General features: G+C 42.9%; 3 protein-coding genes across 3 annotated transcripts; 2 read left to right on the top strand and 1 right to left on the bottom strand.

Annotated features, from left to right (window-relative positions):
• Positions 1-699: 699 nt before the first annotated feature.
• On the top strand, positions 700-11,481 carry LOC307268125 (uncharacterized protein). The gene is made up of 17 exons (XM_080050653.1): positions 700-959; positions 2,079-2,185; positions 2,329-2,468; positions 2,667-2,791; positions 2,919-3,077; positions 3,494-3,962; positions 4,195-4,296; positions 5,912-6,002; positions 6,320-6,546; positions 6,662-6,904; positions 7,241-7,339; positions 7,552-7,745; positions 8,201-8,375; positions 8,910-9,066; positions 9,191-9,344; positions 9,700-9,811; positions 9,917-11,481. The coding sequence occupies exons 1-17, from the start codon at positions 939-941 to the stop codon at positions 10,090-10,092; spliced, it is 2,751 nt and encodes a 916-aa protein (XP_079906779.1). The 5' UTR covers positions 700-938; the 3' UTR covers positions 10,093-11,481.
• Positions 11,482-11,626: 145 nt separating this feature from the next.
• On the bottom strand, positions 11,627-16,997 carry abcf2b (ATP-binding cassette, sub-family F (GCN20), member 2b). Its single transcript, XM_080050654.1, has 15 exons — positions 16,911-16,997; positions 15,964-16,117; positions 15,532-15,744; positions 15,177-15,359; positions 14,767-14,938; positions 14,197-14,292; positions 14,017-14,119; positions 13,698-13,793; positions 13,469-13,588; positions 13,267-13,356; positions 13,055-13,165; positions 12,908-12,970; positions 12,656-12,784; positions 12,344-12,547; positions 11,627-12,227 (listed from the first exon to the last, which is right to left on the bottom strand). The coding sequence occupies exons 2-15, from the start codon at positions 16,103-16,105 to the stop codon at positions 12,111-12,113; spliced, it is 1,839 nt and encodes a 612-aa protein (XP_079906780.1). The 5' UTR covers positions 16,106-16,117; positions 16,911-16,997; the 3' UTR covers positions 11,627-12,110.
• An 832-nt stretch (positions 16,998-17,829) lies between these two features.
• On the top strand, positions 17,830-22,784 carry chpf2 (chondroitin polymerizing factor 2). Its single transcript, XM_080050659.1, has 4 exons — positions 17,830-19,005; positions 19,455-20,019; positions 20,272-20,454; positions 20,865-22,784. Exons 1-4 carry the CDS (start codon positions 18,737-18,739, stop codon positions 22,137-22,139), a joined length of 2,292 nt encoding a protein of 763 aa, XP_079906785.1. The 5' UTR covers positions 17,830-18,736; the 3' UTR covers positions 22,140-22,784.
• The last annotated feature ends 1,373 nt before the right edge of the window (positions 22,785-24,157 follow it).

Here is a 24,157-nt window from a genome sequence, read left to right as displayed (position 1 = left end):
AAACTGCCTTTTGACCATATCTGCTCTGCATCTGTGTCCTGCATTTTGTCCCCAACCACAACTGATATCAAAATTCTCTCTCTCTCTCACACACACACACACACACACACACACACACACACACACACACACACACACACACACACACACACACACACACACTCACACACACACACACACTTTTGAGTCAGTAGTTTTTGAAATTGACTGTGCACACACTGTCACGCCTATCAGATTTATCTCACTTAATGACATATATTATTATCACGAACCCATCACCTACTTTTTTATTTTAAGTCATATAAAGTTTGGCCAAGCTGGATTCCCACATAGGCCTACTACATTTAATTGTTGACCATTTTCACTAGAGTCAGAACCATGATAATGCCACTGGGGAAGAATGTCTCATATTAATAATAAATTGGTTGGAAATGTATTCAGTTTCTCAGGTGCATCAAGAAATCCAAAATTGGCTGGGAAAATAAATATGTTATAGCCTACCTCTGATTTATCTAATTAAAAGTAGCAGGCAGGATTCAATCTGAACAGAGTAAGAGGGACCTCTACTGATAGCTTTCTGCTACTGCTTACTGCTACTTCCACCTGTTAACCCTTTATAGGGCGAGATAATTATCATACAGGTATTTGTGTACATGTAGCCTATGTTAAATACATATGCCTAGGTGGTTTATTGTTCAGGCAGTGGTTGGATTTTGGCTTTGTCACTCACTGAGCATAGCGTGGACGTGTGCAGCAGACCTCAGCTCTGATTGGCCGCTTTCTTGTTGTTATTCTGTCAATCTACAGTCGGAGGGGGATAGGTCAGTGTTGTTAGCTTAGCTTAGCAGCCTGCGCACTAGACCCAGCCAGGAAGTCAACAAAGTTACTAAGTAATATTGGCCTCTATTTAATACCTCTACAATCACTGAAACAACGGGATGAGCTCTACTGCAACCCCGGTAAGAAACAATTCACCGAGTTGCGTTTGCCATGTCACTGTACTGTAAACGGATAAGATTAGCCTGCTAGCTGCTTTAGCTTTAGGCTCAGATAGCCGTTCGCCGTCATGCTAACGTTGTTTGTTGTCAACACAGAACCAGACAACAACAGACAAAGCGTTACATATAAATATTATAATATATATATAATAATATTATCAATATTTTATCTGTGGTCTAATTTGAATGAAATGCATTTACTGTGGATTAATGCTTTCACCCTGACACAGGCTAACTTAAAAACTGTTAGAAACTTTGTGGTGTAACATTGAGTCAGATTGAAGACAGTTTAAAAGCTCAGATGTAATAAATGAACAAAGACGAATAAATATCTCAATCAACACTCTGAAGCTTATTCATGCTAAAAATACATACAACTATGCATGTGACATAAGGTTAAAGGCAACAACTGAATTTTTCTAACTAGCACCTAGAAACATTTTCATTGTTATAAAATGTTTATTAATAATATGATAACAAGACATGAATCAACGCTCAACTATATTATAAAACCATAACGATTGATTAACATAAATAGAACATTCATATTGTATTTAAATTTCACAAATGCTGTAAAATATCTGTAAAAGACATCATTGATATTGGTTAAATATTTAAACTGTCATGCTTAGGGAATATTAGGATGCTAAAAACAAAAGTCAGAATAAAGCAGGATATATATATATATATTATCATATAATATAATAAAATATATAAAAAACAAATTATATTGTTGTCTGTTTGATTTTCCTTGGATATCAGAAATAGGAATACCTGGATAATTCATTGATGAGTAAGTGGGTAGTGTTATTTGCACAATCAATATGTGACGTATACAAAATGTGTATTTCTAACACACCAGGCATGAACATTTAATTTCCTTTATCAATACTACAGCTTATCTGTGGGCTGTGGTTTAACGCAACATCAATACCTTTTTTATCCAGATAAACTAAACCCATGTTGCCATTGTTTTTTAATGCAATCATGGATAAGGGGAAAGTAACGCAAAGGTAGTTTGTTCAATCTTTGTTTCCATGCCCTTTGTGATGCCTGTGTGGTGTTTTGCATGTTTTGCAGACTATCGGGGAGTTGTTCCTCATCCTCAGTGAGATGGGATTCACCCAGGAGCAGATCCAGGCAGCTGTACAGGCGGGGCATTTCTCTGTGTCAGATGCAGCTGAGTGGTAAGTTATCCCGGCTCCTTTCCCCTGAATCATAAATATGATAAGCATTCATTAACATCTAACACATCATTTCTTGAGTTTCTTAAAGATCCCACATTTCTGTTAATCACTTTCGTGCCCATATCTGTGTTTTATTTTGATAGGCTCCTTCAGGGTCAGTATCCGAGACACAGGTTGGCCAAGCAGTCCTCACAGCCAGCTGAGACGGCGTTCGCTGCGTTCAACCCTCCCAAAGAGGCAGCTAGCACTTCAGAGACGCACACATCTCCTTCTGACAGCAGAGGTATATCAGCGAGCAGTTAAAGTCTGTGTTTGCATTTAGGGATATAGGGCTTGTACATAAAGTCCATCATTGTAATATCCTGTAAATATTTATTTGAAAGCATGTAATTGCAGCTAAAGAAGAAATAAAGAAATTAAATTGCTTAAGGGGCAAACTGCAAAATAAAAAAAAAATGTTGTTGGTTTTATTGTTTTTCAGGCACCTTGTCCCCGGAACCACTGCCAGTCGAGTCCCGCATCAAACAGGACAAGAGTGACTTTGAAGAGCAGCAGAGACTACGTGTTGCTCAGGAGGTCAAATCAGAGAGAAAACAAAAGAAACAGGTGAGCAGTGCTAACAAAAAAAAAAGTGGACTTCTGGAACCAAACAGTGCCAAATCAGCCAAATAGGCAATTTCAAATGATTTCAGAAACAGAACATGACATTGTCTTCTGTGTGTTGGTCTGCCAGGAGCGTGAGTCGGTGTTGAAGCGGATAGCTGAGGATCGGAGGATCCAGCAGGAGAAGAATCAGAGCAACGCCACGCCAGAGTCTCCTCCTTCCAGTGGTCAGGGGCAGCAGCTCGGAGGAAAGGTTCAGACTAATGTGGATAACAACTGTGTCCTCATGGTGAGATTATGAAAAATTAAGATCTCTGTGTGTGCATGAAATGGATACCGGCATTTACTCTGTTAACCGGCAAAACATCCATTAACCGATAACAGTTGGTTGTGGTTGTCCCACATTCCAGGATCAAAAAAGAGAAATTTGTATTCAAGGTTGTCGCTCCTAAACTTTGGAATACTCTCCCACTGCATTAAAAAAAAACTTGCTTTTACTGAACGTGTTTTATCGTTGTTGTTATTTTCATATTTTTATTTCTGGTTTTTCCCTGTGTTCTGTAATTTACCTGATCTTTGCATTAGTCTGCTGCTCTATCCTTTTTATGTCTGTTTCTTGCATTTGTTGTGAAGCCATTTGTGAAATCTGCTTTTTTGAAATGTGCCATACAATTAAACCTGTTGTATTGTGTCTCCCTGCTGCAGATCCGGCTGCCGTCCGGTGAGTCCATGCGTGAGCGCTTCCCGGCCGACGCCCCTCTGCGCAGCGTTGTGGAGCACATCGCCGTGCGTCACCCCTCGCTGGCGTCCTTCTCCCTGCTCCAGGGGTTCCCGCGCAAACGCTTTGGAGAGGCGGAGCTGGCGTGCTCTCTGCGCTCCCTGGGCCTCACACCCAACGCTGCGTTGTGCATTCAGACCACGCCGCCTGAGACGCCTCAGGACGCACAGAGTCCCGCAGACCCACCGTTAGTAGTAGAGCAGAATGAGCCGCCGACGTGCGACGTGTCTCCTCAGCCACATGTCCCTGTCCCTGTCCCTGTGCCTGTCCAGGAGAGGATGGGCGGGCCGGACCTTGTTTTACCCCCTCCACTACCAAACCGGGTCTGGGAAGAGGCAGTGAATCATGCAGGCATACCCGGAGTCGGTCCACTGTCCGGGCCATCTCACTCCTGGGGTAAGTGATGCTATGTTAAAGATATATGGCAGATCTGCTGTCGATCCTGACATCTTTATCCATCAAAGCTTGTTTATTATGGACAGTTGAATTAAGATACTAACCTATACATATCAATTATTTATAGAGTTGCAGAGTGGGATTAAATAAAAATAAACTAACATTGAAAATAATTTAAAGACCATTTTGAAAGTCTGTTTCGACATATAACATTCCTGGTGCTGTTTGACAGGGCGAGGCAACAGGATGGTCGTTGGCAATGTTGAGGAAGCTGTTCCCATAGAGGTCGATGAGGAGCAAGAAGGAGAGGAAGATCCAATGCACCTGCTTAACGGTACTACAATGCCCTGGTTATCGCGGACATCTCTTCCCTCCTTTGACCCACAATCCCCCCCCAATAAATGAATAATAAATAAATCTCAATTTATTTATCCTCATTGGACTTTTTCTTCTCCCACGCCAGTTAGAGCTGAGTTCTCTCTCCCAATCGTATTAAGGCTTTCAGACCATGTGGTTGAGATAGAGTACTCTACATAGGCAGAGACCAAAAAGAGCTTTGTTCCAGTTGAAGTTAAAAGGAAGTCGGAGGAGAATCCAGAACGAAATATGTTGATTAGAGTTGTGGGATTTAACAAAAAAAATTTCACTTTAAAGTTAGAAAATTTAGAGAAACGCTTAAAAACAGAGGGTTGCATTAACAGGCATTGGACTTATTCTGTATAATAGATATATCAGTGATTCTTGAGAACCGGGACAAAAGGCCGTCTTCTATATGTAACTGCTGTTATCTCCAAAAATAAAAATATTTAAGATTGTAGATGTTATTAGGGATTAAGAATAGAATGTCTGGAGCACAATTATCCCCTTAAATTTAATTTAATTTAATAATTTTTATAACAAATATATGACACGTTATCTTCTCACGACGTCCAAAACAGTGTGTCCACAGAGAGGGTTTCAATCTTTCATATGCAATAAAACCTGATAAAAATTTACTTTTGATAATTAAAAAGTGCTTTTTTCATCAAAAGCAACACTAAATAATCTCTTCTATATTCTATCAATAAAAACTGTTTTTCTTCAACACATTCATGTTTTATATGGTTTCAAAGTGGGGGGACACTTTTTGTCACCACCGTCGGACAATCCATTAATATGTAATAAAATTAGCCAAAATAAGGGGCAGCTGTCACTTTGAAGGACCTCTTGTCACATTCTACCTCTGCAGAGTACATTAGAGTCAGACAGGCTCTGATAAGTGTTGTAGTTTTAGAATATTTTACATTACAAATCTTGAAAGTCCTGCGCCACAACCATGATACGTCAACACCGACTTACAATTTCTGAAGTTATTTGAAATGTTTCGATCATTTTATTTTCCTGAAGTAGTTCATACTAGCACCTATCATCAACAGAAAAAACAAACCGCTACTAGAAAAACTCTATTTGTTCTGTTTAAGAAATGTTAAATATGTTAACACCATCAGATATCAAAAACATGTATATTCAAATACATTTTGAAAATATTTTTTTCTGGCTCTATCAGTTTTGGTGAATATTTGTGATCACTATACAACTCATGGGTCTAGCATAAAATGAGGGAAAATGTATTTGTGTTTATGGTGTCTGACGGTGTTGACACAAAATAAGGAATGGCAAGCTAAAAAGCCCATTTTGATAAGGAATGGCAATGTAAAAAGCCCATTTTTATAAAAAGGACAAAAGCTGGGAGTTTGTGTCAAACCTTAGCTCAGTATCTTAGTATATGTTGGATACATACATGTAATTTAATTTGCCTAAACATAGGGTTTGTATTTTTTTAACATTGCACCCTGTTTTGTCCCACTTCTCAAGAATCACTGATATATGAGCTGATTTCCAATGTCAGTGACGATGTGAGATCAGAATTTTCTCATGGATTACAACTGTCACTTTTGTAACTTCTACAGGAATGCCAAGGCTGCCTTTCTTGCCGGAGAATAGATTTCGTGCAGATTTTGAGCCCAGGCATCACTGGCCAGAGCAAGGCAATCGACTCAGGTGAGTGTATATGGCTGTAATATAATGTTGGAAGTGTTTCACAGTCAGCAAGGGCATGATGAGGGCATTATGTAAAACAGTGTAGATTTCCTAGCGTTACATGTTGTCTTACAGCAACAATGTTTTCAGTTTAACTTCCTGTGGTTCAGTTGTAGTTCAGAGGAGGAGGGAGAGGAATATAGACCAAATGTTGCTGCCATTTCAGTATGCCTGTGGAGCTGTGTACACACAATTTCACCATAAAATTAATATTTTACATGAACATTGAAATGCAGTGAGGGTTAGGGTTTTTGACCAATCATTCTTGTGTGTTTCAGGGAGGCTCCTGAAGAGGAACCAGCAGAGCCTGAGGAGGATGCGGCAGGTCGGGTGGTGCCCGCAGCCGCCGGTCTGGCTGCAGTGGAGCGACTGCAAAGAGCCGCGCAGCAAGAAGACGCCCCTGCCTCCCAGGGACAACCATCGCCCCCCAAAAAACAATTCAGAGCGCCCAGCGTGCCGTCCCTATGTGCCTTGGCCACCCGCGCAACTGTCCAACTCATGACTGGTAAAGAGGCAGTGTCTAATATTCAAGACTCACAGATTTTTTTTTCAGGAATTGCGTGCTGTCTCATCGCTTTGTTTACTCAATGTTGTCATCCTGTGCCTGTGTGTTTGTTCAGCTCCCAGCATGCAGTACAGCAGCAGTCTGGCATGCCTCACCCCGGAGCTAGCAGAGCTTCTGCTCAACCACATGTCCCGTGAGAGGCTCCTACGTCCACGCACCCTGGAGCTCTTCTTCGGCTGCCCGATGCAGAAGTTTGTCCTAAACTGCTATCCTTACTCCACCAATGAGCTCCTGCGGCAGTTACGGGCCTTCACAGCACTGAAGCATCTGAGTCTGGTCAACTCACCTCTCATTACAGGTATAGAACCGTATCCCTTGATCTTTGTGAACTTCTGCAATATGTTTGGTCGATGTCTGTGCTATGGAAGTGTATTGGGGTCATGGGAGAGAATTTAATTTAAATTTTTTTCTTAATGTACTCTGTGAAAAAATTTGAAATGTTAAGAATAAACTTTACGGTTCAAGACTGGGTAAAGTTGGAAAGACATTGAGAGATTTGAACTTCCAGAATCAATATATTATAAGAAATTGTTTTATTAAGACACAAGCGATGCATCTTATCTCTCCTGTGGCCCTAAAACTGTTTCTGTACTAACCTGTTTGATCTCAAATATCCTAAACCTGTTGTGTCCAGACTCTGGGCTGTCTATCCTGTCCAGCCTGGTCAAACTCCAGCACCTCAACCTGGCCTCCTGTAGCAAACTGACCGACTCCTGTCTGCAGCATATAACAGGTTAGGCTTTCTACAAACCCTCTGGCTCAGACTGTTACTCAAGGACATAATAGCCACAATCTATTATGTAACACTTTATAGGCATTTACAATTACATGCAAGAACGCCTGCCGGATCCCAACAATAAGCTGCTCTTTGTTAAGTACTCGCATTAGGCGTGTAATGGGAATTTATCGACCTATTTTTCTTCCTTCTCTTTTGCGTGGAAAAAGGATTAAAGAGCCTGTGTTTCCTGTCCCTGGACCACACCAAAGTGACCGATGCCGGCATGGTGCTGTATCTCCGGTCGGCTCCGTCCTGCCTCTCTCAGCTCAGCCTGAACCAGACGGCCCTGACTGAAGCCACACTGGTCGTCCTGCCAACATGTGTGCCACAACTGCGGCTCCTCAGCATCAAGCAGACAAAGGCACTGTAACTCTTAACCCGCATGTCATGTTTAGCCAGTTTTTTTGAATGATTTAAAGGTTCAGTTAGTGACACGGTCCTTTTAGCTATCTTCCTGTCAGTGACTGCAGTTAGTAGTCCTCTCCCTCGTCCCTACGTCACCACCACATGAACGTGCAGCCGTCTTCGTCAGATAGTGCCGCGATGTAGAGCAGCGAGTCATCGTTCACGGCCACAGAGACCCGCCTCTTTATAGCGCTCTGTCTCCTGATAGCATAAAAACAAGAGGGATACTCAAAATTTTACCTGGCAATTACTGCAAAGCTGAATGACTGGGAGACCTTATGAACTGCGCTGTTTACACTGTTTAAGTGATTGCCGTATGAATATAAAGTGATTTAACACATATATTAACAAAAAGATATCACTTCTCCCTTTTTAATTTTTTTTTTCTTGTTGCGTGTGTGTAACTTCCAGGTTAAGGATGTGTCCGCTTTGTCAGAGCTGTCCTGCCTACAGACGCTCAACCTTGACGGGACAGGCGTGACAGAAAGCTCTCTGGAGCACCTCGCCACCCACCCGGCCCTGTCTTCCCTCAGTTTGGCTGGAATCCCTGTTGCCGATGGCAATCAAGCCCTACAGATCATCTCAGGTTGGTAAATGGAAAGCAATATTCAAAAACAGATGGAAAAAAACTAAATGGTCCATGTTAGGGTGGGGCGGTAAAAGCGTATCTCTTCTCAGAAGGGATCATTAGAAAAGATGTCAAACGCAAACGAGCTGGTCGCCAAAAAAAATGCAACTGCAGCTTAATTGTGTATAGCCTTTTTGATAAAAGAATGCAGTTTAAAATACTTAATCAAATAACATGCAGTGATTATGTCTTTCCTTCGTTTGGAACCTAGGTTGGTTTTGAGTTACATCGTGATTAGTTCAAGTGCTGTTCAGTAATAATGAATGAGTATTTGGTGAAGATACCTTCATCGCGATTCGTTCAATGTATTCTTGTCAACTGTAGTGTAAGGCAAGAAACAAAAAAAAATACTGAAGGCTATGAGTAGAAATAGGTATTACCCGATAGTAATACCATGAAACGGGGTAGAATTTGGGGAAGGTTTAAAGGTATAAAAAATTAGACCCTAGTTGAGGTTTGTGGCGAATCTAACTCTTTCTGCTTTCCTTGCAGGTCTACGGTTGACTCAGCTGACCCTGCCTGGGCGCCACTGTGTAACAGACAGCGGATTGTCCTTCCTGTCTAGACTCTCTGTGCTCTTAGAACTGGACCTGACAGACTACACACAAGTCACAGACCAGGGAGTGACCCAGCTGTCCACCATGACCAGGTCATTCTCACACCAGTGTTCTCTACTGTACAGTACAGCACAGTGCATGGCATGCAGGTAATTATTTGCTTCAGTGCAGTTACAACAGGGATATTGACAGGAGTATTGTGTGTACTTTGTGTAGGTTAAAGAAGCTGTCACTTAGCAACACCCAGGTGACAGATGCAGGGCTTCCCTTTCTGCGTGGCCTTCAGGACCTGCAGGAGCTGTGTTTGGACCGAACAGCAGTCACCAGCCGAGGAGTGGCAGAACTCATCGTCTGTCTGCCCCACCTCCAGGTGATTTTAATGGGGACATTTGTATATTTGTCCAGCAGTCTGTTGCCTAGCACAAGCTATTCATATAATAACCATAGGTGAACTTAAATCACATTTCACACTGGTTCCATTTTATTTGGTTAACAATATTCCTACTGTATTCCGCGATAACACTGGGTTAACACGCTCATTTACATAGTTGATGGGTTATAAACTTTTATATACAGTCCGTGGTTGTAAATTATTGTTCCTAGCTCTGCAGATGAAACAGTGCTCATTACCCATTTACAAAATATGTGAAAATGTAACTAAAAAATATCTATATGCATGATATTTTGCTGATGATGTCAATGTTTTTCCCTGTGTTTTTTTAAAGGTGTTGGGGCTAGCCAGCACTCAGGTGGGAGACACAGTAGTGAGGAGAGGTCTGATCCGCTGCAATCAGCTTGTGAAGCTTAACCTCAGCCGCACACGCATCACAGACCACGGTGAGGTCAAACTCCAAGCCACCTACCCACCCCTCTTACTTCATCTGACTCAAAAGCTAATCTCTTCATTCTCTTGTGGACAAATCTCTGTGTGCTTTTCCTCAGGTCTGAAGTTCCTAAAACGCATGCGTCTGGCCCAGGTGAACCTAGATGGCACCGGTGTGAGTCTGCTGGGCATCGCGAGCCTCCTCACTTTGACCAACATCAGCAGCATTCGGGCCAGCAACACACGCACCATTTCCCCCGATGACGTGTCGGATGAGGAGTGGGAAGCCCAGTGAGCGTCAACAACACCTCCTATGGTCGGTCCACGCATACTGTAAGGGAGTGCGCCTCTGACTGCTGCGGTCCCCTTATAGCCCCACGAAAAACATGCTACTGTCGGGGAAAAACAGCATTACAGAAACACTCCACCTATTTTGCACTGTTTCAACTGCGGCTAGTGCCACCGATCTGTCAATTACACACGCTACCAAGTTGACACCTTAAACAAGAGCCTTGAGTTAAAAACCAGGCCATGTCTAACGTTTACATATATACGGATCGATCCCCTATTTCCTTACATAACCTGCAGCCCCTTTGTCATTGGAATAAAATGAACTTTAAAGCTCAATGTGCAGCCTTGTAGTTTGGAGCTATCTGTGTTTCTCCTGGTTGGCACTCTTTTGAGCCAACTGGAAGAAACTTAAAGTTTTGGAAATGTAACATATAACACCGCATGTATTTCCAGGCTATAGTGACTAACAGATTGATGTAGAAATGATATCTTAAATAACAAGAATTCCACCTAATATGGTTGAAGAGAATATTTGGAGGATGTGAAGGCATATATTAGTAATATAAATGAACATTGATGCCTGAGCCCGTATTCATGTCATGTTGGATATTTTAAGAACTGGAATTTACCCCGAGTTCACATCAACCTACTGATGTTTATTCTTTAACTTGAATATGCAACACTATTAATTGTACAGTGTTGGTACATCAAACACTACTGCACATGATGTCCAAGATGGTTAAAAATACCTACATTTAGTGTTATTGTTGCCACGGTTACAGAAGAGGTCTTCTCCAGTTTCATCTGTTTTAGTTTAAATCCATAAATTGTATAAATGCCCACGTTACTTCTGTATGTCAGGGTATCGTTGCCACCATGACAAAGTAATTGCTTAGTCAAGACAGTCACTTACAGTACATTATCGCTTTAAAACATCTTGCAAGATGTATAGATTGGTTAAATGATTGATTTAGGCAGGCCAGTGATTTGATTTTTTTCTTTCTTTTATCATGGGCAGAATTAGTGCAAAGTAATGTTAGAACATGAACAGGATAGTTAGAATTTTGTTACAAGAAACAACTTTTGTTGTGGTGGCAGAATACCAACGGTGATGTTGACACCATTCCAGTTTGACATGATCACATCTTCACTGTTTTAGCTCACCTGTTTGAATGTTAGGTTATAGCAAACCACGAGTCCCCTCAAAAACTAATTTACCCTTTTTTGAATGCATCAGATTCATTTTGTTTTACTTAAGGCCGTTTCCAATGACATTAGTAATGCCATAAATTATAATCCCATGGACCCAGCCATTTACAGTGACATTGAGTGAACAGCAGGCATAGTGTGGTAGCTGTAATACGAGATAGGATCTATGCAGCCATGAGGCTCACAAGCCAGAATCCAAAGCAATTTATTTTACCAGTTCAAGTTGTCCTCCTGTTTACAGAGATGTAAAAGTTTATTTTCCCTGATTTTTGGATACGAGCCCTGTATCCATCAAATTTCAAAATAATAAAGTCCTCTCAATCTAAATGTGCCGTTTTTATGGTCTGTTTATTCTGACAACCCTTTATTGCATTACATTGTTAAATAAGGCAGAACTGCTCTTTTACACTGAAAAAAAGAAGAAAATCAACTTTTAAATATCAGAAAATATGACCTAAAAAGCTGCTGCATACATGGTGGGGTAAAACAATATTTGGAAAAATAAAAGTTTCCATGAAGACAGCAAGATGGAATGCATTCCAAAATGCACTGAGATGCTTCAGGTGAATCAGCCAATCAGAGTGCAGCCTGAGGTGAGGGGAGTGGGTGGTGGGATTGGGTCAGCACTGTCAAATCGAGATGGAATTACAGTACAACATGTACAAGAGACGTGTCCAATAAGATGCATAAGAGATTGTTTCAGTTCTACTAAAGGACAATTCCTGCAATGCAAACCCTGCTCGTCCCCTCAGGAGATTGCAGGTCAAATCCATGATGCAAGATAAAGAAGTGGCTCAGAGTTGGATGTTTTCTTTAGATGTCATGCGTTTGCTTTGCAATCCTTGTTTTCAAGTGCTCCTTGTACGCCAGGATGTCCTTATTCCACTTTGTGATGGTTTGCTTCTCGCAGATCCAGATCTCTTTAGCCACCTGGAGGAAGAAAAATATGAGGTTTAAAAAAAGATGCTAGCTACAACTAAGCCAAGTTAAATCATCTAGTTTAAAGCACCATTTCCAAACAAATTTATCAAATAATGAATAAATACCTGTTGAATTAGCCTGAAGTCGTGGCTAACTAGCATCATGCCGCCGTCATACTCGTTGATAGCGTCCGCTAATGCGTCAATGGTCTCGATATCCAAGTGATTGGTGGGCTCGTCAAGGAACAGCATGTGAGCCTTTTGCCAGGCCAGCCAGGCAAAACACACCCGACACTTCTGACCATCAGACAGGTTCCTGATAGGACTGGTCTGGAAGACATTTCAAAAAAGAGGATTTAGAGACAGTTGTGATCCAAGACAACAGGAGCGTTGCCCTTTCCCCATTGTGCCACATCTGGAAGAGCATCCCAATCCTACCTGCTGCTTCCCCGACAGCCCGTAGCGACCAATGATCTTCCTCATCTCCTCCCTCTCTTTGATCTCTGGGTAGCACTTCATCATGTAATCCAACGGAGACAGGTCAAGCTCCAGCTGCTCTGTCAGATGCTGTAACATAGGCAGATACAAAGGAGACATTTAATTTACAGTAAATATACTTTCTTCGTAATACTACAATTAAAACATGAAGACCTAGTGAGGTGCCGCCAAGAGCCTCGAGATGCTTTTTACCTGGTGATATCTGCCAATCTTGACGTGAGAATTTTTGCGGATCATGCCATCGGTGGGTAGGAGCTACAGAAAACAAATGTAAAAAATGTCAGTGAACACTCGAAACGCAAGTTGTTGCAGGATAATGGGGAAATACACTGTCCCTACCTCTCCCATGAGCAGCTTCAGCAGTGTGGACTTTCCTGCTCCATTGGGCCCCACCAGAGCAACTCGTGAATCCAAGTCAATACCAAACTCCAAGTTATTATATATGTTCGGCTATAAGAAATTAACAAGATGAATGAGAAATTAATCCATGTTAGTGAACAAAGCTCTGTCCTTGCTGTAATATATATACATATACACACACACACACACACCTTGTTGTCACTGTACTTGAAGCTCACGTTCTGAACCATGATAACAGGAGGAGGAATCTTCCCACAGGAAGGAAAGGAAAATGACATAGTCTGTGGGAGACAGAGGCAGGTATTAGAATCATGACAATATAGTTTTTAGGCAGGTTGAAAAAGTGTACGGCTTCTAATGCCACGTCATTAATATCCCACATCTGTACAATACCTTGTCGCTCTCAACTTTTTCAGTCAGGCCTGATGCCACCATCTTCTGCAGTGTCTTCTCTTTGCTCTGTGCCTGTCGGGCCAGCTTTGCAGAGCCGTGACCAAACCTAGCTATGTAATTCTAGAGGGACGTTTAAAAAAAAAAAAAAAAAAAAAAATTTAAGAGTTTTGATTTAGCTAATGAAAAATTAATTTGTGAAACTTTCCACCACATGGTGGCTCTCATTTACCTTCATGTGTGTTATCTGGTCCTGCTCCCAGTTGAAGCGTTTCATCTGGTTCTCTTCCAGCTCCTCTCTGGTCTTAATATACTGGTCATAGTTACCCTTGAGGCAAAAATACATTTGCATGGTCATCCAACAGGGCAGCACACAGACTCATAATTAGCACAGCCTATAAACAGCCAACCCCCATTTTCCTTATTTAGCATTACATGATCACACATAGGAAAGTCAATTCAAGATACAGTTAAGTCAAAAGGGATGCAGACAGGTTTCCTCTTTGAAACTGGGATTCTTCATTTCGCTTCAGCCAAGCATGTGTTCTTACCGTGTAGACTTTCAGTTTTTTCTGATGCAGGTGCATGATGTTGGTGCACACACCGTTCAGGAAGTCTTGAGAGTGTGAGACGAGCACGAGGATGCGCTTGAACCTGACAACGGGAAACAGGATGAGCAACAGAGAAACGTTTTGGGCTCATCAAAGCTAGGCTGTAGGGTGTCAACTTACGATGCGAGCTCCTCCTCCAACCACACACAAGCATCCAGATCCAAGTGGTTAGTTGGCTCATCCAGCAACAGCATGAAAGGCTTGATGAACAGCGCTCTGGAAAGATGTAAGGATAGCCATTAGAGTTGAATTGACTTTGTTTTGGTATATGTTGACTCTTGAATCTCATACTCCCATGGTCTTGAAATTCTATAGCCAATTGTATCAGTTTTAAATTACAATTCAGGAAAGTATCCAAATAAGGATGACTACTATTCTATGGGTGTTGCCTTTTGTGTGAATGGGTAGTTATACCATATTCAAAATGCAGGATAGACTGTTTACAAAGTCATCTCTGGCTGGTTTAATATGTAAAAACTCTTAGATAGAAGGCAAGTCTATGTTAAAATAATTAATTTTTTGTCATCACTGGATTTGCATAATGACTCTGTATTTGAATGCAGCATGTTACAAAACAGGTAAAATCAGAGGACTAGACATTTCAAATTCAAACCTACACTCACTGAGACCCGAGAAAGAATGCATCACATCGTGGCACTGAATGGTGCGAGCCAAGCACTGCATCTTTACCTGGCCAGAGCCACACGCATCCTCCAGCCTCCACTGAAGTCCTGCAGTTGCTGTTTCTGCATAGCAGGGGTGAAACCCAAACCGTGGAGAATCCGGGAGGCTCGCACCTCTGCCTTGTCTGCATCCAGCTCCTCCAGACGCTCATACAGCTCCATCAGCTTCTCACACTCGGCTATAGGAGGGAACAGAGAAAGTATTTAACCATCAAATGTCTAATCAATACCGCTGCAGAAGTATGCAAGACCCCCCCGGTAATTTTCTGCAAATCAGCTACACTAAAAAAAAAAAACAGGGTGGTATGTGCTTATATACATTATTTTGGCATTCTGTTAGATGTCCTAACTGTTGAGCTTCTGGGATATTGAATTTTGCATCTGCAGTTTCTGGATGGTAAATAACATGTAACTCACAGTCCGTAGAGGCAAGTCTCTCTGCCTCCTTCTCCAGCATTATCCTCTGCTCGTCCACCTCCATGACACACTGCAGAGCAGTCTTCTCGCTGGGGGGCATCTCCCGGGACAAGTGGTAAATATCAATGTGCTCCGGAATGGGAATCTCACGATGCCCGATGGCCGACAGCAGCATGGATTTACCTGGCAGATGAGGAAAGTTGATTGATACGTTAATTCTGCTCGTCATAGTATGTGACATCAAATATCCATTATGTGCAACATGCATCCAACTTGTGCTTGAGGATACTGCTTTAAATGCATTATGTGGCATCAGGTATTTGGAAATGTACAGGTAGCAGAAGAGAGCCAATACCTGTGCCGTTCAGGCCAATGAGCCCATAGCGTCTGCCTGAGTTGAGCTCCAGGTCGGTGTCTGAGAGCAGCTCTTGGCCGTGGAAGGTGAGCGACAGGCTGGCAACGTGGACATCGGTGCTGTTGGGGTGTGAAGCCAGAACGCCAGTCACTGCCCGTGCCTCCATCTTAGCCAGCTCAAATTCATCTAGCTGCTTTGTTATAGTGAGCATACCTGTCAAAAGGAATTCATGTCAATTACTTTCAAAGCTACACATTGGCCTTTTTCTTAAACAAATTGACAGAATAGCAAGTTTAAGTGAAACAAAGTTTAAGTAACAAAAGCAAAACATACAAGGCAAGCCAAGGCCAGAAGTTATGTCAGAAAGGATACAGGCCTAGTAAATCACAACCAAGCCTTTAGCACTTAGCCAAAGATGAGGCCTCCTCTTACCATTGCTCACTGCTCCGTTGCTCTCTGCTCCGTTAACCTGGGTCTCTTCTCCACCCTCCTCATCAGCTTTCTTACCGCGCCCGCGAGATTTAGCAGCCTCCTTCTTCTTTGCTGCCTTCTTTTTAGCTAAGTCGGATGGCATGGTTGTGCAAGGCTATTTAATAGCGGAAAACGAAAAAGGGGGAAACGAACAGATGAGTCATCGTATTATCTAATACAAAACATTCTATATCAGTTTAAAAAAAATACTAAAAAACATTAACATACACTAAGTCTCCGTAGTTCGGGGATTTATTTTCGTTTTAGGAAATAGTTTCATAATACCATACCAGTCTTAATATAATCGACGTGATAAAAGTGGCGTGACGAGTAGCACACCCGGTTAACACACGTCATTAAATGTGCCGGTAAACTGAACTGACGTTGTGAAACTACAAAGTACAGCTGACTTTAAGGGATAACGTCATTTAAAAAAGGCCCAATGTGGCTCACGGTTGAGCCTGAAGAATGGCGATGGTGGTTATGCTAACGGACCGCATTTTGGACCCTTTCAATCCCACCGGCTTCCACGTTGGGCTCCTGACATCACGATGCCCGATAGCCCAGCTGTTAGCTGATGCCGCTAACATTAACAGGGGGATTCGACACATCACAGTGAATTAACTGAAAGCAGTACCTAAGCAGTCAAGATAACTGACTAAGACAAAAGTGGCATACATAAAGAGAGGGGTCACATACATTTTGATACACTAGGTGCTCTCTAGCTAAGCTAACTGTAAGTGACAGGCCCGAACCGCTAAAGCTAACTCGCCGCAAGGCCCAACTACCTACAAAACGGCTAATTCGGCGGTTACTGAGTTTCTCAATCCGATATTCATTTCGAAAAACACCTGTAAACGTTATCTATTTCTGTTGTGGTTGTCAGATCCCGTAAATATCGATCTTACCTTGATTACGATTTACTGGTCTCGAGCACACACCGCCGTCTCGTGTCCACTTTTTGCCGGGTGGATGTAGAAGCTTGCCAATCCGCTAGACAGAACATATATGGACATAGAGGGCGGGGAGGATAAATGTACCCTCCCCTTCTTCCGGGACTGCAGCAAAATCAAAATGCCTGTACTCCTATTTCATAAATCGGTAAAATTGCGTAATTATTCGCCGGGATTAAAGGGTAACTGCACCCCCAAGACAGAAGGAACACTGATATGTAAAAGCCGTTGAGCTGAGCGATAGCGCTGGAATGATAGATAGATCATAGCCAGCACCTGTTACCATAGTGATAATGTTTTTCAAATTGCCCAACATCTCTTTCAAACTACACACAGAGCAGAGGCAACAGGCAAACGTATCAAGGGGCCTGGTAAATGTATGGTAAAGAGCAAGAAAGCCCTGTCTTTCTATTTATAATCATAAATGACAAAATAATTAAATGGGCTATGCACTATGCAATATGTTTAATTTTTAATTAACTTTTGATCTATCTGTCTATCTATCTATAGGCCCTACTTGCTGTTGCCTAGGTCAATAAAGTAATTTGTGGTGTTGTGTTTTGTATTATGTGAGAAGATAACAAACACACACACACACACACACACACAAACACACACACACACACACACACAAACACATAAGCGGTCATTACGGAGACACACAATACTAGTTTAATGTGAAGGTATGAATTTTAATTAGATCTTTAAGAATTTTTTTTTTTTAACTAATGTATGGAAAAAAAATAAAGGAAAAAAAAACTACTCACTCCCTCGAGTAGAGGTGATGCTGCAGACGCTCAAAGTCAGTGACGACGATGGTGAAAAACGACGCAAGAGAGAGGAGAGGGGGTGGACGTTATTTCTACTATAATGTGTGAGTGTGTCGCTGGCTTTTTGAGGAAGTCGAGAAACTGAAGAACATGGACGACCTATGCACGACTGGGCTTGCTACCCTTTCTTTATTTTACCTGCATCAACGATAAAAAGGGGGGATTTAAACGGTGTCTTGAGTGTGTGGAGATGGCTCGAGGAGACGTATATCAACGATCTGAACTGAACACAACGGACGCGGTAGCCTGCTAGCTCGTCCTTTGACGCTGCTTCCTTCCTACATAACGTAACGGTTGAGGTTATCATTTCAGATACAGCAGGCTGTCAAAACATTCAAGTCATCTTTCCTCTATTATTTCAGACATACGTAAATTCAAACGTTCAACTTTACCGAGTGACTTTCTTTTTTTCTCTAGCGTATTGCCACATTAGTTAGCTGACTTTAGAAGTGGATGTTAGCGTTATGGCTAGCCGATATTCAGTTTAAGCCCGTTGATATAACTAGATCAAAAAGGCAACGAATAACCAGTGTAATATTTAACACAATTAACGTGACAGCTAAGATGTCTGTTTGTTAGAAAAACCGCAGTACAGGTAAATGCTTTTTAAGCTACTTGCGATTATTTGTTCTCATGAAAGGACAGCCTCGTTTATCCTGGTAGGACTTGCACCGTTTACAATTACAGCGTCTTCAATGATAAAGTTAAAGATTACATTTGCAAAATGTGTTGCTCTAGGAAGTAACATTCAAATGTAGTCTTTGCTTAATATGTTGATTGTAAACTGGACGGGACTGAGTAAATAGACACTATGCAACTATTAAGGCAATTTGTAAACACATCACTTAACCCTAACATACGTTAGTAGAGTAGAGCAGGATAGTTGGCACCTCTTCAAATGCTCTTTAGGTAGTACATTTGATCAAGAACGGCCTCATCAAGCTGCCAGAAATGCGTCTTTCGTCCTTTTTGGCCGTGTTCAGGCCTGCTTTGCCCCTCATCCTGGGACTGTCTCTGGGATGTAGCCTGAGCCTTTTGATGGTTTCCTGGACGCAAGGAGATACCGACGATTCTTGCGCAGACGAACTGAGCAACGGGAGGCTTTTCCCGGGCATAGAGGCCCATAGAGACTCGAGGGATGGAGCTGGAGAGGAAGACTTCCAGCCACGTATCGTGCCCTATCACAAGGACCCAAACAAGCCACACAAGAAAGTTCTCAGGTGAGTGTGGAAGTCATGTCTTTTGTTTTGTTCCGAGATGCCGAAATAAGTGACACACTGATATGCTCTCCACGTTATCCAACTTAGTTTGATATTAAGAATTGTGTGAAAAGTGAAGTCAGCATCATTACAATAGAAGGGGCTAAAACATGCAGACATTGTATTCAACAAATACACAGTAGCTCAGAGTGGAGACCAGACCTGATGAGCCATACATTGTATTCTCCTTCATTTAAAAAACAATTCTTTAAGGCTGAATATTGGAAAGAAAAATCTTCACATAATCAAAATCTTTAAACGTTTTGGATGTTTCTATAGAGTTTCATTTAAATGAGTTTAAGTCTGTTGGAATCTCTATTTCTTGTCATGCAAACAATGTGACTTATTAAAAATGATCAGCTTTATTCTGTTTGTGTTTTGATGTTTTTGTTCTTGTTCTGCCTCTGCAGGACTCGGTATATTCACACTGAGCTGGGCATCAGAGAGCGTCTGCTGGTGGGCGTCCTGACCTCGCGGGCCACCCTCAACACGCTGGCTGTGGCGGTGAATCGAACAGTCGCCCACCACTTCCACCGCACCTTCTTCTTCACGGGCCTGCGCAGCCCCAAGGTGCCTCACGGCATGACCGTGGTCGCTCACGGCGACGACCGTCCTGTGTGGCTGATGTACGAGACTGTGCGTCACCTCCATCAGCACTACGGCTCCGACTACGACTGGTTCTTCTTAGCCCAGGATGACACTTACCTGCAGGCAGATCGTCTGTCGCAGCTTGTGGGTCACCTCAGTGCGGGCCAGGACCTGTACATGGGCAGGGCAGAGGAGTTTATAGGCGGAGAGGAGAAGGCCCGCTACTGCCACGGGGGCTACGGCTATCTGCTGTCCCGCAGTCTGCTGGCCCGTCTGCAGCCGCACCTCGACACCTGCCGTAATGACATCCTCAGCGTAAGACCTGATGAGTGGCTGGGCCGTTGCATTATTGACTACCTGGGTCTCAGTTGTGTGGAGGTGCACCAGGTATATAAAAAAACACACACTACTGCATGAACACTAAAAGAACCATGGAAATTAGGGCTGCAGTATTAATCAAAATCAAACTGCAATTTTCTACAAATATTTTTTTCAATGAAAATGAGAAAAACTTTATAAAAGTGATAATTCCTTCTGCGAATGCAGACAGTATTCTCTATTAGATATGTTTTCTGGTGTGAACCAGCTCTATTGTTTTTTCGAATCCATACTAACGTTCCTCCTTTGTCTGTCTCACAGGAGATGACGTATCGTTACTTTGAGCTCGGGAAAAACGCCGATCCAGAGCGAGAAGACAGCGTCCAGTTTAAAAATGCCTTCACAGTGCATCCTATATCGGAACCAAATCTCATGTACCGCCTACACAAACGCTTCAGCCAGATCGAGCTGGAGTGGACTTACCTACAGATTCAACAGCTGCAGGTTTGTAAATGCTTTACAATGCTTTCCCTCAGCTTGCTATGAACAACTGAGTTTCTTTTGATGAGTTTACTGTTTGTTCTCCTCCCCACCACACACTCACTCTCTGAGCCAAGGCAGAAATTCCTGGCTAATATTCAAACATGTCAGACAGCCAAGACAGTTTTGCTGGGGCATGACGTGTTCAATTCCAGTGTCATCAACGTGCGAAATATGATTCATCTGAAAAGCCTTATTATGTAATGAACGTAGCTGCCAATGCTAGTTCATTAGGGCTGTTTTCACTTGACTTCAAATGCATCTTAAACCACAAAGCACTCGCATATGTCATGAACGCTTTTGTTAAGACTTATTATAGGCCATTCATTTAGCATGGATGTTAAGTTTGACAGATTTTTGTGTGTTGTCATCAGTTGCAGATCAACAACCTGAGCGACTTGACACCCGAGGGTAAGGCCGGAGTCACGTGGCCCATTGGGATCAACCCTCCCTTCAAGCCGAGAACCCGTTTTGAGGTCATAAACTGGGAGTACTTCACAGAGGAGCATATATACTCGTGCGTCGACAGCTCCCCCAAGTGCGAGATGAGAGGAGCCGACCGCGCCGATGTAAGCGCAGTTCTGGAGATTGCGGTGGAGCGTCTAAACGAGCGATACCAGCCCCAGCTACGATTCCGCAAGCGCCGTCTGCTAAACGGTTACCGGCGCTTCGATCCGACGCGCGGTATGGAGTACGTGCTGGACCTTGCGCTGGAGGCCTACACTCAGAAAGGCCACAGTCAAGTCATTGCCAAACGGGTTAACTTGTTGCGACCTCTAAGCGCGGTTGAGATTATCCCCATGCCCTACGTAACCGAGGCGACACGGGTGCAGGTCATCCTACCGGTCACTGCCCAGGACCATGACTATGTTGGCAACTTCCTCGACATGTATGTTATGAACACTTTAGACACTCACGACAATGTTCTACTCACGTTCCTGTTCATCTACGATCCCTTTGACGCACAGCGAGTCAGCCAGACCGATGTGTTCGCTGGCATTAAGGCCATGATCGGAGAGGTGGAGAAGCGCTATGGAGACGTGAAGATTCCCTGGATCAGCGTGAAGACCGAGGTTCCCTCACAGGTGAAGCTGATGGATATTATCTCCAAGAAGCACCCGGTGGACACGCTGTTTTTCCTGGCCAGCGTGTGGACAGAGGTCAACGCCGACTTCCTGAATCGCTGCCGAATGAACGCCATCAGCAACTGGCAGGTCTTCTTCCCCATCCACTTCCAAGAGTACAGTCCTGCTGTGATGTACCGGGACCAGCAGCCCTCCGCAGCCTCCTCCTCCTTTGCCTCAGAGTCGCTGAGAGACGGCCACTTTGACCGCCACGTCTTCGACGAGGCGTGCTTTTACAACGCCGACTACATGACCGCGCGCACCAAGATGGCCGCCGACATCTTGGACAACGAGGAGCTGCTGGAGAGCATGGACGTCTATGACATATTTGTGCGTTACTCCGGCCTGCACGTGTTTAGAGCCGTGGAGCCGGCGCTGATTCAGAAGTACGTGCGGCGATCGTGCAACCCGCGGTTCAGTGAGGACATCTACCACCGCTGTGTCCTCAGTAACCTGGAGGGTCTGGGCTCACGCTCACATCTAGCCATGGCGCTATTTGAACAAGAGCAGGCAAACAGCACCTAGAAGCCTGGACTTCATCAGACAGCGTTTGGGCTTCAGAATGTACTTCCTGCACTAAAGGACACTCGCGCAGAATGATGTGAACTGTGATATGGTACTTTGGTGATGAAAGTTTATTTTGTAAAAGAGGTCAAGATCAGCTAAAGCACTGCACCGTGTTACTCAGACATGACTTAACCAGGGCAAATGTGTACTGATGCATAGGTTCCTAGTTGTATCCACCAGCTGAAAATCTCTCTTCTCAGTACTTATGAGTTCCTCGGAATGAGTCTATCTGCTATGACTAGACAATCAATGACTCAATGAGGTGTCTCCCCACAACACTCCTTGAACGCGGACTACAGAGAATGTATTACTTGTGTTCTTACCATCGAGTTGTTCTCATGGGAGCCAAGCAACAATATTTATATTTCAATACAAAAAATATCTATAGGAGGATGTGTCTTGGAATGATAAATGAACAAAGGCTTCCATTGTTAATAATTCATTGCGAATAAAAACCTTGAGCTATAGTCTTCCTTAGTGAGGATGTTTAGAATAATACTGGAAACAAGCTGAAACCGCTGGCTGCCTTTTTTTTTTTTTTTTTAAAGATGTGTTTCTTTTTTTAAAGTATTTAAGTATTAAAAAGTGATATTTCTGCTCATAGTTCTTTCCTCATTCATACCATTTAGATTGTAAAAATGCTTGTTTCACTCTCATTAGACGAAAAGACAACTGTTTATAGGATCCGTATCCAGCATGCACAAACAGTTACACCTGGAGGTGTCTGTTTTTTGCTTGGCAGAGCTGAAGAAAGGGCAATATGGCAGGATAATCAGGAGTCATCTATGGCCTGCTCATATTCAGAAGAATACATCATGTAGTCTTCCATGTTTGACTGTAAGGTTGACTGCAGCGCCCGAAGGCAGTGAACAGTTTGTTCCAGCCTGCCCCGCCTCGTCTCCTCACATTAAGTCAGCAGTCCTCCACCCCGGCCCGGGCCTCCCTGGCTTTTTGGAGAGTATTCTGCAAACACACACACACACACACACATGTCTTTGGGGAGAGAAGTGAACCCAGTGCCCAGTGGGAGGGTCGTGTCTACCTCACTGTAATGTGGGTGGTTAACCTTCACAGCGAGATGGTTGAACAAGCTGAATGGCTTACTTCACACAGCCTTCTCTCCCCCTCCTCTCTAAAGGGGTGAGACGATCGCTTGCTCTGAGACCCCCCCCCCTCCCCCCTCCCAAGACCACAGAATACAGTGAAAGAGGCTCTATTTGAGGTGGGAGCGGGGCTGCAGTCAGCGTTACAGCACTGCTGCCTTACGCCGTGGAAAGGCCTCCACCTGCTTCACCATGGTGAGGTCAGTGAACAATAAGAGCCTGTCTGACCCATCCGTGGAAAATGAACCCAGCAATGCAGTCCAGGAGTGTTCTTTGAGTAAACAGTTATTTATTTCCAGATCTTGCATTTTATGTTAAATATAGAAAATAACCTTAATCTGATGTAATGTTTGGAATTGTTGAAAACGGTAAAGATTTAGATAACACGGGGTGCACGTTGGTAAATTTGGGCGCGTGTTATTGCAGACATGTCATGGTCTGTCAGGTTTGACAGCGCTGAAAACAGAACCATATGCAGAACTTGAATACCTTGTACCAAATCAGCATATTATGTGTAAAGATAGTTACAAAAAAACAGATAGTCTGTTCTCTATTAAAATGATCAAAATCACTTAATCTGAATCTGCGTGAACATGCAAAAACTATAAATGCTGTAACACAATCCTTCTGTTTAAAGCATGAAACAGATGGCATGTGTATTTACAAGATTGAATGGAATAGATAGAAGTAAACTAAAATAAGAGGTGGGGCAAGTATTCAGATCCTTAAGTAAAAACTACGAGTACCATACTGTAAAAATACAATACTATAAAAGTCCTGCATTTAAAATACTACTTTAAAGTAAAATAATAAGTTACAATCATCACTAAAGTTGTAGTCTTGTCTACATTTGGACTGGCTTTAGTAATTTTT

Source organism: Ammodytes marinus (genome assembly GCF_949987685.1).
Source record: "Ammodytes marinus genome assembly, chromosome: 21".
NCBI classification, from domain to species: domain Eukaryota; kingdom Metazoa; phylum Chordata; class Actinopteri; order Uranoscopiformes; family Ammodytidae; genus Ammodytes; species Ammodytes marinus.
This window is presented reverse-complemented; position numbering and strand designations above follow the sequence as displayed.

What these genes read in the sequence shown, in the direction of transcription:
- LOC307268125 (XM_080050653.1), top strand. Translation starts at nt 939, where the DNA reads ATGAGCTCTACTGCAACCCCG. An exon ending in AGAGAAAACAAAAGAAACAG is followed by an intron (nt 2,792 to 2,918) that starts GTGAGCAGTGCT and finishes TTGGTCTGCCAG; the next exon opens with GAGCGTGAGTCGGTGTTGAA. An exon ending in AACTGTCCAACTCATGACTG is followed by an intron (nt 6,547 to 6,661) that starts GTAAAGAGGCAG and finishes GTGTTTGTTCAG; the next exon opens with CTCCCAGCATGCAGTACAGC.
- abcf2b (XM_080050654.1), bottom strand. Translation starts at nt 16,105, where the DNA reads ATGCCATCCGACTTAGCTAAAAAGAAGGCAGCAAAGAAGAAGGAGGCT. An exon ending in ACCAGATAACACACATGAAG is followed by an intron (nt 13,589 to 13,697) that starts GTAAATGAGAGC and finishes ACGTCCCTCTAG; the next exon opens with AATTACATAGCTAGGTTTGG. An exon ending in GGCTGTCGGGGAAGCAGCAG is followed by an intron (nt 12,548 to 12,655) that starts GTAGGATTGGGA and finishes AATGTCTTCCAG; the next exon opens with ACCAGTCCTATCAGGAACCT.
- chpf2 (XM_080050659.1), top strand. Translation starts at nt 18,737, where the DNA reads ATGCGTCTTTCGTCCTTTTTGGCCGTGTTCAGGCCTGCTTTGCCCCTC. An exon ending in CCACACAAGAAAGTTCTCAG is followed by an intron (nt 19,006 to 19,454) that starts GTGAGTGTGGAA and finishes CTGCCTCTGCAG; the next exon opens with GACTCGGTATATTCACACTG. An exon ending in GTTGTGTGGAGGTGCACCAG is followed by an intron (nt 20,020 to 20,271) that starts GTATATAAAAAA and finishes TCTGTCTCACAG; the next exon opens with GAGATGACGTATCGTTACTT.